The sequence below is a fragment of the Protomyctophum parallelum genome, assembly GCF_964188405.1.
Source record: "Protomyctophum parallelum genome assembly, chromosome: 13".
Classification (NCBI taxonomy): domain Eukaryota; kingdom Metazoa; phylum Chordata; class Actinopteri; order Myctophiformes; family Myctophidae; genus Protomyctophum; species Protomyctophum parallelum.
Genome location: NC_139708.1, coordinates 28,842,040 through 28,857,073, shown reverse-complemented (window position 1 = coordinate 28,857,073; position 15,034 = coordinate 28,842,040). Strand labels below are relative to the sequence as shown.

The 15,034-nt window shown below is 42.6% G+C and overlaps 1 protein-coding gene across 1 annotated transcript in view; it reads left to right on the top strand.

Moving 5' to 3' along the window:
* prkcbb (protein kinase C, beta b) overlaps positions 1 to 15,034 on the top strand; it is a 103,884-nt gene that overhangs the window by 31,903 nt on the left and 56,947 nt on the right. The window contains exon 3 of the mRNA XM_083780232.1: positions 13,179 to 13,261. Within this exon, the coding sequence (XP_083636358.1) occupies positions 13,179 to 13,261 (83 nt within the window). The remainder of the gene's footprint in view (positions 1 to 13,178; positions 13,262 to 15,034) is intronic.

Sequence of the window (15,034 nt, the reverse complement as noted above, 5' to 3'; positions counted from 1 at the left end):
GCCGAGCAGACTGCAGGAACGTCGAATCCTCGCCAGGAACACACTCCAAAACACAGTCTTTTAGAATGAGCCAAAGTCTCCCCTTGTTGAGAAACTACACGCTTTCTTCACTCAGTCCAAGCACATGTTACTTTACCACTCACTTAAGACTTCTTATAATTGCACTGTGCATCAAACTATCAGAAAACTTCCACTTCACTTCTGTGTCATGTCAACCTGTGTCAGGTCTTACACCCTCTTCCTCAAACTGTTCAGTACTTTTCCACTCCTTCCATATTCTCTCTCCTCCCCACTTCACCTAATTGAGAAACCCCCAATCAGAACACATCACTTGATCACACACACCAATAAGAATGAAGAACTCCAGTACCTGGTTAACTGTCTAATTTACTCTTGGCTCAGTAAACTCATTAACCCTGGAACACACCTGTTTAACATTGCACCTCGTTATTGGGTTTTTTCCACAGTCTCTCCTATGCATTTTACCCTTTAACTGCTATGAACGGCATGCTTCGTTTTTCAACATAAGTCCTGTACTACAACTTTTGATTAAAGGCATACATTTTTAACTTAGTCAACTGTTTTAGAATGACTTGTATTATGTATTAGAATATAAGAATAAGGCTAAGGGCATGAAATAACCACTGGGCTACACCGTAAAATCAATCAATCAATCATTTTACTCTGAGAGTGTACAAACTCTCAGAGTTACAGACCATGAGGGTCCATTGGCATTTGGTTACAAACTATCATTTAGCTGACCCCACTTGGGGAAGCACTGGGGTAGAATGTGGACCGGTGTGCTATTGATTTCAATGGAAGTTGTTCAGTGGCGTTTTGAAGCACGCGGAAGAACACTCTACTTCCACATTTGTCGACCAACTTTTGGTCTGCAAATGCAGAATCGCTAACGAGCGCTCAATGTTAAACCCGGCGGCTTCAACGTTGGCCAGCCGTCCTGGAGGCTTGGTTAGTTGTCTGCAGACAGTGCAGAGTAATATAGTAAGAGAGTGACGACACTAGCGTTGACTCCCATTGTAACAATGGAATGTGGAAGTGCTCATTCTATCTCAATGGGATAGTTCCAGCCATAGGAGCAATGTTTGGAACTATAGCCCATAGGCATCAAAGCGTGTCGCTACTCTCCTACTCTACACTCTGGTTGTCTGTTGGTTGGAGCGCCGGTGTAATCGGTATGCCTAAGATTCGTCCAGTGAGAAAGGTTCTGTTGTGCGATTGTGATTAAAATGTGTCTTTTCTTTTAATTGCGTTATTCTTTCTTAATTAATCGAAATGAATCAATTAAGGTCCCAGCCCTAGTTTTTACATAACGTATTTTAATATCAATGTAATACTGTCATCATTTTAATGTTAGTGATTTGCCAATTACAATTTAGGCACTTAATCCAGAGCGATTTACAGTAAGCAAGGGGCAACAGTAAAGGTAATATATTTGGGTGACCCACTTTTCCCTACCCTCGCGGCCCACCAGTGGACCCCAGCCCCATGGGTTGGGACCACTTGGTGGCGGGCCGCCCGTCACCCTGGAACAGGAAGTTCTCTGATGTAACACTCTGATGATTTGTGCTATAGAGAAGCATGCCGCACGCCCGCACAGCACGCACAGCACACACAGCACACACAGCACGCACACATCACCCTAACGCTGATAGACATCACAAACTTGCAAGCAACCACAGCTCCTTTGAATTTAATCACTTGTGTCAACATTCGCCGGCACCATGCAACAGGACATATTATCACACTGCTGTGTGGTTTGGGCTTAAAGACCGAGATATAGTAAAGTTATGTAATTACAGAACGTACTTGACTGTTCGTTCTACGTAGTTATTAAATAGGCATTACTGATACTTATTTATCAAATCCCATTGTGAAAGCACTAGTAGTCATCACCACAATGTCTTCCAAATATTGATATTTGAGCCATGCAGGGCATGCTGATGCAAAAACAAAACAACAGGCATTGTGACATTTTGTTCAGATCACCCCAGCGGATTTGAATGCCATGCATGCATTGAAAGGGACGAAATCACGTTTAATGAGAGCATTGAATGCCGCGGCATCATGCCTACCTCTACTGTAACCTTGAGAGTGTATAAATTGAACCAAATAGGACGCTGGCTCAATTTGTGCGCTCCCAGTCCCCGGCCTCAAACAATGCGGATTTTCGGTTGGGGTTAAAGAAGAAAATAAATGCATCAACGGGGATTCCGTGGGCCACCATAATGTATATGAAACCTCCCGGGAAATGAAAACATTTGAGTGACCGGGCCTATACTGTACAGAGAATGAGAGAGATGGAGAGTTACAGTACGTTGGAGAGGACAGAGGATGGATATGAAGGACGTGGCGTTCAGCGCTGCATGGAAGAGGTTGAGAAGGAGTGTGATATGATGATTGTGTGTGTGTGTGTGTGCGTGTGTGTGTGTGTGTGTGTGTGTGTGTGTGTGTGTGTACAGTGCACACTACTCACTGTGACCCTTCTCCCTGCTTCACCAACGGCATCATGGGTATTTATACACAGGCGTGGGCTGCACACAGTGCACAGCCTCCTTATATAAGACACACGCACGGCCACACACACACACACACACACACACACACACACACACAGGAGGTGCCCGAGATGAACATCTTTAGTTTGGATTATTGACTCTTTGACAACCCCCCCCCCGCCCTCCTGCCCGCCCGCCCCATCCCCCGCCCTGCACCTTCTCTCTTTCATCTCTTCCTGTGTTGTTGTCGTCGATGGTTCTAGCGTTCTGTGTGTTGCGAGGTGTCTCGGGCAGTTTTCTGTGTGGCCGCGTAGGGACGGCAGTGGTGGGGAAAAAAGTAAGCGTGGACATTCTCTTGAGTATACAGGGTTTGATGTGGGCCCAGGTTTGGGCCGGGCCTTAATTACTTGGGCCTGTTGAGAATTCTAGTTCCATTAGTGCGGCTGCACTAATAACTTTAGGGCGGGCCCGTCTAGAGTTTGAATGAACAGGTATAAGTATCAACATATGGAATGTCAGAACAGGTTCTTACATATATCCATATAAGGGTTTGAGGTTTGAGGTCAGATGTAGAGTTGCTGGCCAATATTGATGACATCAGGGATCTCCATATATTGGCTTTACTGCGACAGCATGTCGCATTTACTATGACATCAGGGATCTCCATATATTGGCTTTACTGCGACAGCATGTCGCATTTACTATAAATATCCATCCCTGATGATGTCAGGTGATGTCACGATGACCTGGGCACCATATATGGGGGCTGATGTCACGTGATGTCATGATGACCTGGGCACCTGGGGGCTTGCCTGGGGTAACCAGGGGGCTAATGTCACATGATGTCACGTTGACCTGGGGGGCTGGGGTGACCAACCAACCAAACCACAGGAAATGCTAGATTCCATAGTTAACTGCGACTAGCGGTCGCAAAAAGTACAACATTATTGGCATCAAAATGAACGTAAATAACCAAAGTAAAAAAGTACTCATTGTGCAGAATGTCCCGTTTCTAGTTTTCAAATGTATACAAATCTAGCAGATCTACAAGCTCACTTACTTAGCTTATTGATCGGCTATTTTCAAATGGCCGAAATGTATATAGGTTAGGGTATATTATGTTTGACAATAATCAATCTACAAACTAAAGTTTTGAAATAAATGTAGTGGAGTAAAAGTACAATATTTGCATCTGAGTGTGCGTCCGATGTCTCCCTTTTGACTGATGCCTGTCCATTCAAACTCTAGACGGGCCTGCCCCAAAGTTATTTGTGCAGCTGTGCCCGGCAGCCGGCGAAAACTAGAGTTCTCAACAGGCCTGAAAATGTAGGCGCGGCCCTACCTGTGCCCTCATCAAACCCTGTACACTCTAGACACTGCCACCACTGCCACCCTTATAGATCTCCATAAATGGAGCTGACCTCAACATTCCATAATGTTGATCTGACCTCATCAAACCCTGTACAATCAAGACATGCTCCATATATGGCCAGTGCATGCGACGAGTTGTAACTTGCAACCACTTTGAGGAGCAATTCATACCGCTGCAACTTCCCTTTGCAACGGTTTTGTTGCATTGTGAATCACCGTGTGCACTGGGCTTTGGATGTTCACTGGCAGTGGCAGGTTCTCCAATGTGGTTTCTATACGTTTCCTACAATCATGAAAAATTCAACATTGAGACATTTGAAAGGAGCCAACTGCCGCGCGTGCGTGTGTGCGTGCTGTGTGTGCGTGTGTGCGTGCGTGCGTGCGCGCGTGCATGTGTGCGTGCATGCGTGTGTGTGTGTGTGGCGCGTGCGCGGATACAGAACAAGGTCATGGTGTCTAATAGTGTCGAAATCTGGGCCATCATTGTACGCACACAGACACTCCGTTATCCCGGTTCTCCATAAATCTGGCGCTGCTGCGTCTTTCTTGAGTACATCCACATACAGTATATGACCGGCCATGACCCCGAGACAGGCATTGTGGGATGATTAACTGTTCAGGAGAGCTTAAAAACCTGTCTTCTTTCCCCCTTTTTTTGTCTAAATTGATGATAAAGCCATATTAGTACTTTTATTTTATTTGGAATGTACATGACAATGACGATTAAAGTAATACTAACACGACTGTGTCGATAAGTAATTTAGCCTGGACATTTCCGCTTTTACCTTAAAACTAAAAGTATTCGGCTAGCTGCGGGAGCTAACGGCTAATGGTCTATTGTCCACAGAGGCAGATGCAAAGATACAGTCTACCACTCATTGTCAATGTAAGTGTTTGTAACTGTTGCAAAAGACACAAAGCTACAAATACACTGTCGCAGCTGTATCAGGTTGTTCCTTTTAACCTCCTCAATGATTCTCCTTAGGGCCAAGATTCGGGCCACGGTAGTTCACCCGCCCCTCTCGAAAGCCATTTCGGTTCTCCCTCAGGTGAGGGTCGATGGCATGCCGTATCGGTTCAGAATCATACGGTTGCCTCGGTAGTTGTCTGGCTTTTGTTTGGGTCTGAGAGGTTGTGAGAGGTCTCCAGCTTTAGGCACCGGAATGATGTTGGAGAGAAACCACATGTCAGGTTGCTTGTTGCTTAGCAGGGCGAGGTTACAAAACTGTAGGGCGATGTTGTTGAGCTCGCCGTTCTTTACACCCTCTGGGGGTATGCCGTCCGGCCCTCTCTCGCCGTGGCTTTCGCCCTGGCGTGGCTTGGCTGTATACTTGTTGTACGTGTAAGTATGGAGATACGGGGATCCCTGATGTCATCAGAAACTGCTGATGTTCGTATATACATTATTAATTCCATGCTCCTCGATCAATGGTAAAAGTTATCAATGGAATATTGGCTCTGAACATAAGAATCTCTGATCAAACATGACTGAGAGGTCTATTAGTACAGTATATCTCTCAGTCTCTGCCCGTCTCTCTATTTATCTCTCTCTCTCCCTCCCCGCTGCACATCTTTATCGACAGACGATATGGAGAGACACATTGTGTGATGGGGGTATGGATTGGCCGAGAGGCATTACATAATGATGTCATGTGACTGACTGCCAGAGTCGTACTGGAGTCTCTCAAATAATAATGTTCTGGTGTGTGTGTGTGTGTGTGTGTGTGTGTGTGTGTGTGTGTGTGTGTGTGTGTGTGTGTGTGTGTGTGTGTGTGTGTGTGTGTGTGTGTGTGTGTGTGTGTGTGTGTGTGTGTGTGTGTGTGTGTGTGTGTGTGTGTGTGTGTGTGTGTGTGTGTGTGTGTGTGTGTGTGTGTGTGTGTGTGTGTGTGTGTGTGTGTGATATTCTTGGCTGGCTTCAATGGAAATTGTATAGGCCTTCATAGGCTAAAAATATACTGCAGACATGCAGACACATGATTAGCCTGCATTCTGTTGAATTCGTCACAATCAATACACCAACTTAGTTAAGTTAAGTATATTAACCCATTTAGGCCTCACGATTTTTCAAAAATAGCAGACCTACAAGCTCGTGTGTGTGCGCGTGTTCCTATTATAGCCTCTAGCCCCATAAAGACTGATGCATCAGAACAACCAACGTCATTTCGGTTTGGGAGGGTTCCCCGAACTGGAGAAAAAAATGTATAATAATAATAATAATAAATACTAAAACAGCCCACATGACTACACTACAGCTAGTCAGCACTACTGGGACAGATGCTTCAATTAATACATGGACATTGCTATTGTGACCGCCAAATTCTGACATTGGAGGTTTATTCTACAGAACGGTCACTATAGACAGATATTTCAGAGGTCTCCTGTGGTAGATGGCTCATGTTTCTCCCAAACTACCACAGTTTTCACTGGCTTCACTGCTGACGGAATGAGCTTTAACACAATCCAATACATTACAATAGAAACACAGACCAGGTACCAGCGTTTCTATTGTAAAAACAAATAGGGGTTTATAGTGCTTAAAATGTAACCTGATGTTCCTTGGCTTGGATTGGGTTAAGCTGGGCTGAGTGAATGTGGAAACGATGCTGTACACAATGACCAACGTCTGACCAATCACAGTAGCCAGACAAACCTCTGAATGACTCTGGCATATGCGCATGCATAAAGTGAGTGGCAAATCGAGTGGCAAAGTCAGTTTAACGTTGTTTAACGTTGTTTAATGCAATGAGATAGGACATTTCTCTCTGTCAAGGCCAGAAAGTAGTTTTTTGCCACTCAAACTCCGGGTATGATTGATTGATTGATTGATTGATTGATTGAACATTGTATTAACAGTTTGCAGAATGGGTACAGTTCAAGGAAAGTACCGGTCAATACCAAATCTGCTAAGAGGATAAAACCAGAAAAAGCACTAAGACTTGTTTACATAAGGGTCCTCCATTTTCAATTCATCAAAACATTTAAAGACATAATTTTTTTTTCAAATATACAAAAATATGCAAAAACAATCATCATACTGTACACACGGTTAGAACAAAAGGAGAACGTGTAGTCGTGTACAGTATAGGGTTAGGGTTAGCTAAATAAAGAAGGGGAGGCTTTTACTTTTTACAGGGTCCAGTTTCGAATTGCAGCCGCCCGTACTGTAAGTGGTTTTGAAGGAGTCAAAAATAGATAGATAGAATACTTTATTGGCAGTTTAAGAAAATTACAGAAAATTACATTGATGAGTGTTGTGTGTTCGTTTCGATTTTAAAATATTTTGACGGGGCTAGGGCACAGGGCTCGATATTAACGGCGTCCCGACGTCCCGGGGACTGTAAAATATCTATTTGGGACGTAAATGTATCTCATTCGGGACGGTTTCGGGACGAGAGGAGTTTTTACACTGAAAATGCGCATTTCGTGTGCAGCGATGAGCAGCATGAGAATTTGCCGTGCCGTCAGAGTCAGACAGTTGACAACAACAACGCACACACTACATTCACCCAACGGAATCATAGGAATTATATTTTGCTTTTGCCCCGTGGATGGGACATTTAGATTGAAAAACTATCGGTTGGAAGCCTGGATAAAACCATGGTTGTGTGCCACAGAAAGGTTCCATATGGACATGGGGCTACACTACAGCAACGTTTAACGTTAGCTTCCATGCTAGGCTTGCTAGCTGGCATCGACATAATATGTTGCTATATATCCTCTGAAGCAACAGATGTTTTCTAATGCTCAGATTGTTCTGGAATTGCTGCCCCAACACGGTGGAATGCACACCCCAAAACGCTCTCATTCCACAGTTTTTATTGATTGTATTTATTATTATTTATTGATCCTTCGTCTTAGTATTCCCCCTAATAAAGTTGTTTTTATTTGTTTTCTCATGCCAACCATGTAATAGACATTTGAGTATTCATATACCTGCATTGCTGCACGTTATCTGTTGGTCTTTGATCAAGTAGCCTACACCAAAGTTTTATAAGCTACTGTAGTCACTATTCATTGATTCACTGATAGGCTACACCAAAATAACAAAATCCATTTGAAAATAAATATCACTGTTCTCAGGTCGAATATTGATATGCGATTAAAATATGATTAATTTAGATTAATTAATTACAATGCCTCTGATTAATTCGATTAACATTTTTAACCAAGCCCTATTTTTCATCTGGGAGCATTTTGACTAAATCAGTGTATCTACAGAAGAAACATGAAGCCAAACAAATAATGTACTGTCTGCTTGTATTCAATACAGTACATTATTTGTTTGGCTTAATTTTATTTCTATTACAATAGGAATACAGTTATTAATTTCACAATTTGAGTGGTGCTTTTTTGTACTTTCTTTCCCCCCGGGACGGTATACATTTACTTCGGGACGGTTCAAATTGTATTTTGGGACGGTTCCGGGACGGTGGTGAAAAAAGTTAGTCTGGAGCCCTGCTGGGGCATTAGAACAAGTGGCTAAATATGTATTCTTTTTTTTACAAAATGTATTAACAGAAAATTACAGTATACATTTCAAGCACAAAACAAAACTGCTAACTGTGGACGACACCATAAAACATTTATTCACACACTTACACACGGAAAACAACTACTGTGGCGGCGTGGCCAGATGTAATTTCCGGGGGTCTAGTAGTACTACAGTAAATAATAATAAAGAAATCGCCGTAAACATTCATGAATAAATACATATTTAGCCACTTGTGCGATTGGCCCCGCCCCTCTAAACTCATATTTTACTTCCTCTAATAACAACCTAAAACATGAACATCCTGTTGGTGCATCCTGTCTCTGGCAGCTGTTAACACGGCTCTCACCTCCACTGTCGTATAGGTGGACGGAACTGACCTTGTGTGTGTGTGTGTGTGTGTGTGTGTGTGTGTGTGTGTGTGTGTGTGTGTGTGCGTGTGTGTGTGTAACGTTATAGCAAGGTTAGGAGTAGGACTGGTGTGTTGGTGAAGCCACAGTGATGTAACAGAGTGTGGGACAGAGAGAGAGGGAGAGAGAGAGATAATAAGATGAAGACAGTAGACAGATGTTGGGTTCTTAGCTTGCTTCTGATCCTTGATGAGTATTTATATGTATTTGATGTATTACCATGTGTTGTTGCTTGCTTACTGTAAGTCGCTCTGGACTAAGAGCGTTAAAATTAACCACACATACATAAGGCCTAAAAAAAAAAACTTTGGTTTCCGATTGGCTGTCATTTTTGGGCTGAGTAGGTAGGGAATTTATTTTATTTTATTTTTTATTTTATTTTTTCGTGGGAAGGAGGGGTAGCAAGGAATTTATTTTATTTTATTTTACTTATTTATTTTTTCGTGGGAAGGATGGGTAGCAAGGATTTAAAAAAAAATCCTACGGCAATGATGGATAGGCTTCTACATATTTCATATTTTGGCTATGTGAAATAACTGTGGCAGTTTTAATGGTTAATACAACTTTACATTGTTTTCATTACACAGTGACATATACCTGGAGTAGAGGCAGCAGGTTTAGAAAATAGGGTTGCTGATATTTTCTGCTGCCCTGCGGTTGGCTTTTGGCTTTTTTTTGGTGGCATTTTAATGTGCGGTGGCAGTGGCACCACAACACACACGCAACAGAAACACAACAATATCGGCGTGTGTTATTCAATGTGTGTTTGTGTTTCCCATTGAACCGGGTCTGCATGTCACGTTAAAACATGTTCCCCTAAATATTTCTGTCGGAGGCAGCGCGGTTTAGTTGAGAGAGTTGCGACATCTCCGTTCACTGCTTATTCGTGGGGCTGCATGCGTCATTGATCAGTCCATTGTCGTCACTCTCTGTCTCTAAACGGCTCTAGTCTAGAGGCTGCGCTCCGCTCCCCGGTCAGAGCTGAGCAACATGGCGGCGCACAGCGCGCTGTGTTGACAGTGTTGTTACAAACGATAGTGGTTCTACAACTATTCCTACGTGGATTTAATAACGTATTAACGTAGGATGAGGTCGCGTGTCCCGATGGTCTCATCAAAGAGAATTTTAATGATCAAAGACCTTTTTGGTCTTGACTCGGTCGTATTCTGTTTTTTTTTTTTTTTTTTCACCAAATGCCAATAAAATAATATGAGTCGCGCATATTTAATAGAGTCGGTCGGCAACCGGAAACCAAAGTTTTTTTTTTTTAGGCCTAAGCCTGCACATACTACTCAGTAAAGGTACTTACAGTATAGTTAACATATACAGTAAAGTTGACTGTTGTCTGTCAGGTGTGTGTGTGTGTGTACGTGTGTGTATGCGCGTGTGTGCGAGTGCGTGCACAATATCCATGGATATTTAATGTGTGTGTGTGATTAATAATAGAGATGGAGGCAGGCTGCCAGTTGTACCAGGGTCAGATAGAGACAGAAATACTGGGGACACATGAGGACAGACATTATACCTGGAGGACATACTGTATAATATCACACATGGAGGACATACTGTATAATATCACACCTGAAGGAAATACTGTATAATATCACATCTGGAAGACAGATGTGAGGCCAGCAGTGGAGGTCCTGAGGGGGCGGTTAGGAATATATCTAGGTAGGCAGTCACGGAGGTAAGAAGGTGCAAGACCATTTTGGGATATATAAACACGCTCTTACAGTACAGCAAATACACTGACAGTCACATATATGTGTGTGCGTTCGTGCGTGCGCGACCTGGGTCTTTGAAAGAGCAGTTACCTGGAAGCAATAATGTGCAAACAACTCTTTCTATCTGTCGATCCCTCACTCTGTATTGTCAATGTCATGCTGTGATATCATTGAGGTGAGTGGGTGGTGTGCGTGCGTGCGTGCCTCTGTCTGTGTGTGTGTGTGTGTGGGGTGGTGTGTGTGGGTGGTTTGAGCATAGAGAGGATATTGCGTGGGAATGAAGTACCATTGAGGTGCACATTATTTCCTGTGTGCAGTGTGTGTGTGTGTGTGTGTGTGCGTGTGCATACAGTATGTACGCTTTTGATCAGTGTATTGTTGTAGGTATGAATTCACCTGCAGAATGGATCAGACTGGAGTAGATTCCACCAGACCCAGGCTGCAGAAACATTGCCTTTGCGTTACATCATGTACTGTGACATTTTACTGTGTGTGTGTGTGTGTGTGTGTGTGTGTGTGTGTGTGTGTGTGTGTGTGTGTGTGCGTGTGCGTGCAAGTGCACATACTGTGACATTTTACTGTGTGTGTGCAATCAAAATGATACGAATTGTGATATTATCTAGTATATATTGTTACACCCCAGTCGATGCTGCGTCTTGTTTCAGTATCTTATTAATTCAACCAATAGTAAACCGATATGATGCAGGGAACAAATTAGATTCAGCTGGGGAGTAAAAAGGCGGTGTTGGGAAAGTTAATTAAATTAGTAACTTTACTAGTTACTGCTGTTATTGCATTCAAAAAAGTTACTAGTTTTGCATTCTTTGTTTTGCTCAACTTTCATGTATTGTAGCTCACTATGATGAAAAGTAGTAGACTACTGATGTCAATCATTTCTTCAACAACGATATACCTTTAACCCATTTAGACCTTTTAAAAGGATTCGAAACTGTTTTTTGAAAAACCTATATTTCTATATCAGTGGTGCTCAACTTTTTTCATGTCAACCAGAATTATCTGTATTTGGCCGCGGACCCTCATCTGAAAATGTGTAGTTCCAGCGACCCCCCAGAAGCAAAGATTTGAGTTAAAAAACGTTCCGAAAGAAAATATATATTCAAAGATTCAAAGGATTTGAAAAAAATAGCAGATCTGCAAGCTCGATCTACGAGTTTGTAGATCTGCTATTTTTCAATAGCTAAAGTATATAATGAAGCCGAGGCATTTGCAGAATCAGCCTCAGGTTAGAAGAAGTCAACCTTTTTGCGTTGATCCAACTGTGTGTGTGTGTGTGTGTGTGTGTGTGTGTGTGTGTGTGTGTGTGTGTGTGTGTGTGTGTGTGTGTGTGTGTGTGTGCGTGGACAGGGTATGCATAAAGACAGTGGCAAAATCGAGTGAGTTTAATGACGTTTAACGTCGTTTAACACAAGCGCAACCTTGCCCTTCAGGGCGAGGTCACTTCTCTCCCTCAGGGCGTCTTACTGGTATTATATAGCCTAGTGTTGTGGTAGTAATATCACTATATCTTATAGACTGTTGGTAACATTAATAGACAAACATTTGTTTTGTGCACACTACATTGATCAGTTGCCTTGGCATGCACCCCCGAAGCTTACTATTTACATACTGCGTGCGTGCGTGCGTGCGTGCGTGCGTGTGCACACATTGTTATTTTTAGCTCTCTCTGTTCCTCTTGCCCGTCAGTGAAGCTGACACTGATGGAAGTGGAGATAAGGGGGCTCCCTGCGTGTTGGCGGTTGCACATGTTCCTCTGCGGCTCGCCATTAACACCCTGGAAAACGGCAACAGATTTACCAAAATGTCTAGTTGGAACTGCAACAATTCACAGTCTTCCAACTATAGTAGAGACACAAAATGGGGGTATACTTATATTTTTGTGGTCGGTCCGAGCAGCACGCAGAGGCCCAGTACCCAAGCATTCAATCAATAAGTCATCAGTCGCTCATCCTACAAGAAGCCAATCAGTTGGTCAGTCATTGTGCCGATCGGTCAGTAAGTCACTCATGCATTACTGTACTAATCAGTCGTCCTTATTGTCTCTGTCCTCGTATGTACAAAACTGTTATCTTCAGCATTAAAAAATTCCCAGAGAGCAAAAAATTGCAGATGGACAAGCTCAAAACGCCGCATTTCGAGCTTGTATAGATCTGCTACATTTGATACCTTTATGTGACGCTGTAGTATCAAGTAGGGTGTAAATACACAAAACAAAGTATGGAAGGTCGGACGTTTCTGGCCGGCAGCAACGATATAAACTGTGCATGTGTGCCTGGCATTTACCTTCTACCTGACGTTTAATTTGCCTGAGAATCACTGAATTTAATGATTTCAATTTGAACTAATTATCTTCTCTCTCTCTCTCTCTCTCTCTCTCTCTCTGCTCCTTTCTCACTCTTATTTTCTTCTATATTCACATCCATTCCATCCATTTTCACATCTCTGTCTCTCTTCTCCCACCCTACCTTTCCCTCCCTACTGTCCATTACACTCTCTATTAAACACTCTGGCAGAGGAACTGTGCATGTGTGCCTGGCATTTACCTTTTACCGGGCGTTTAGCCTGAGAATCACTGAATAATTTTAAATTTGAACTAATTATTTTCTCTCTCTCTCTCTCTCTCTCTCTCTCTCTCTCTCTCTCCCTCCAGTGTGTTGTTTTGTGGTTCACAAGCGTTGCCATGAGTTCGTCACGTTTTCCTGTCCGGGGGCTGATATGGGGCCTGCCTCAGATGTAAGTATATACGTGTATATATATATATATATATATAAATATATATATATATATATATATAACATTTCATAATTGTGTGAATGTTTCAAAAATAGACATAACTGTGAAGAGAGAGAACATGAGCTACAGTATACGGTATGGGCTCAATCCTCTCCATTCAACATTCAACCAAAAATGGGAGATCTGTAAGAACACATCAATCACGATGCATTGTAATTTGATGTCCGTCAAAGTATATAGGGTTACAATGTGCGAGTGTGCATGCAGTTCAGAATATTTTCAGTTAAAGGAAACCTATTAAAATGTAATTCACAATCGCAGTCCAGGGTTATCCCGTCCCACCTATTCACTAATATGCCATCTTAAATAGAGAGACACAGGGCTGTATTTTGCGTGTCTTAAGTACCAGGTCTTATTCCCTAACTTGAGTAAACTAAAGACCTGGAGGCGTGATCATTGCTCTTTGGACACTCAGAATAGCCAAATGGCATTGATCACGCCTCCAGGTCTTTAGTTTACTCAAGTTAGGGAATAAGACCTGGTACTTAAGACACGCAAAATACAGACCACAGTTTCTCTCAATGTTGGGGTCCGGGGAATCCCAGGGGTCCTGGACGGGGTTCCAGGGGACCTCCAGTTAGATTGATAGTTAGGAATTAGTCCTTCGTTAAGTCCCTCCCCAACCCCTCCTTGTCCAATAGGCACGTTAGCAGAGAGGAGACAGGGCAAACTGTCTGGAAAAATGACAAGATTTCTCCATATAAATAATCCATCATTTCAGTAGCAAGAGCATCAAAATGTCTTCTAAATCTAGTCTACCAGGCCTGCAGTAGGCTATGCACTGGACACATGTCTTCTAAATCTAGTCTACCAGGCCTGCAGTAGGCTATGCACTGGACACATGTCTTCTAAATCTAGTCTACCAGGCCTGCAGTAGGCTATGCACTGGACACATGTCTTCTAAATCTAGTCTACCAGGCCTGCAGTAGGCTATGCACTGGACAAATTATGTTCATGTTGCACGGTAAGAGTACAGTCATTAGTATTATTGCCATCACCTGGGTGGATCAGGCTTGTAACTTTCCCGACGTTAAGCCGTGTATATGTTCAACAACACAGCCATGCAAAATAACACTGACAGCTATGAGGTGGCGCAAGCTTGACCTGCATAATAACAGTTGCTAAACTATTTGGATTGGCCAATCACTTTTTGGGGTGGGATTTAGCGAAGGGCTAATTAAATGGACCTTAGAGTTAAATTAACAGTGTTGATTAGGGTCCCAGAGATGAAGATCAAATCAAATCAGGGTCCGTGGCCTAATGCGTGTCGAACTGGGGGTCATTGAAATTAAAAAGGTTGAGAATCACTGAAGTATTGATGATAATTGTTTGATATTACCATTCATTTGTTATCATTTATTAGTTTGTAATGCGTCAATTAGTGGCTACAGCCAAATAGTCAGAAAGTGGAACAGAAAGTGGAAGAGAACAGATCAAGCTCTGACAAAATGGATTAGTCATGATTGATTTAACACGGAAATTGACAAATTTTGCGCCTCTGAAGAATCAATAGTGTATTGAGCAATGAAACAATCATGTATTGATCAATGAAACAATCATGTATTGATCAATGAAACAATCGTGTATTGTGTGAATTGACTTACAGTATAGCAAAGACACAGCGTTGCATTTTGTATTCCACCAGCTGTTCACAGAGACGATTACATAAAAATTGCTCCTAAATGCTGTAAATAGGTAGTTAGGACATGTACC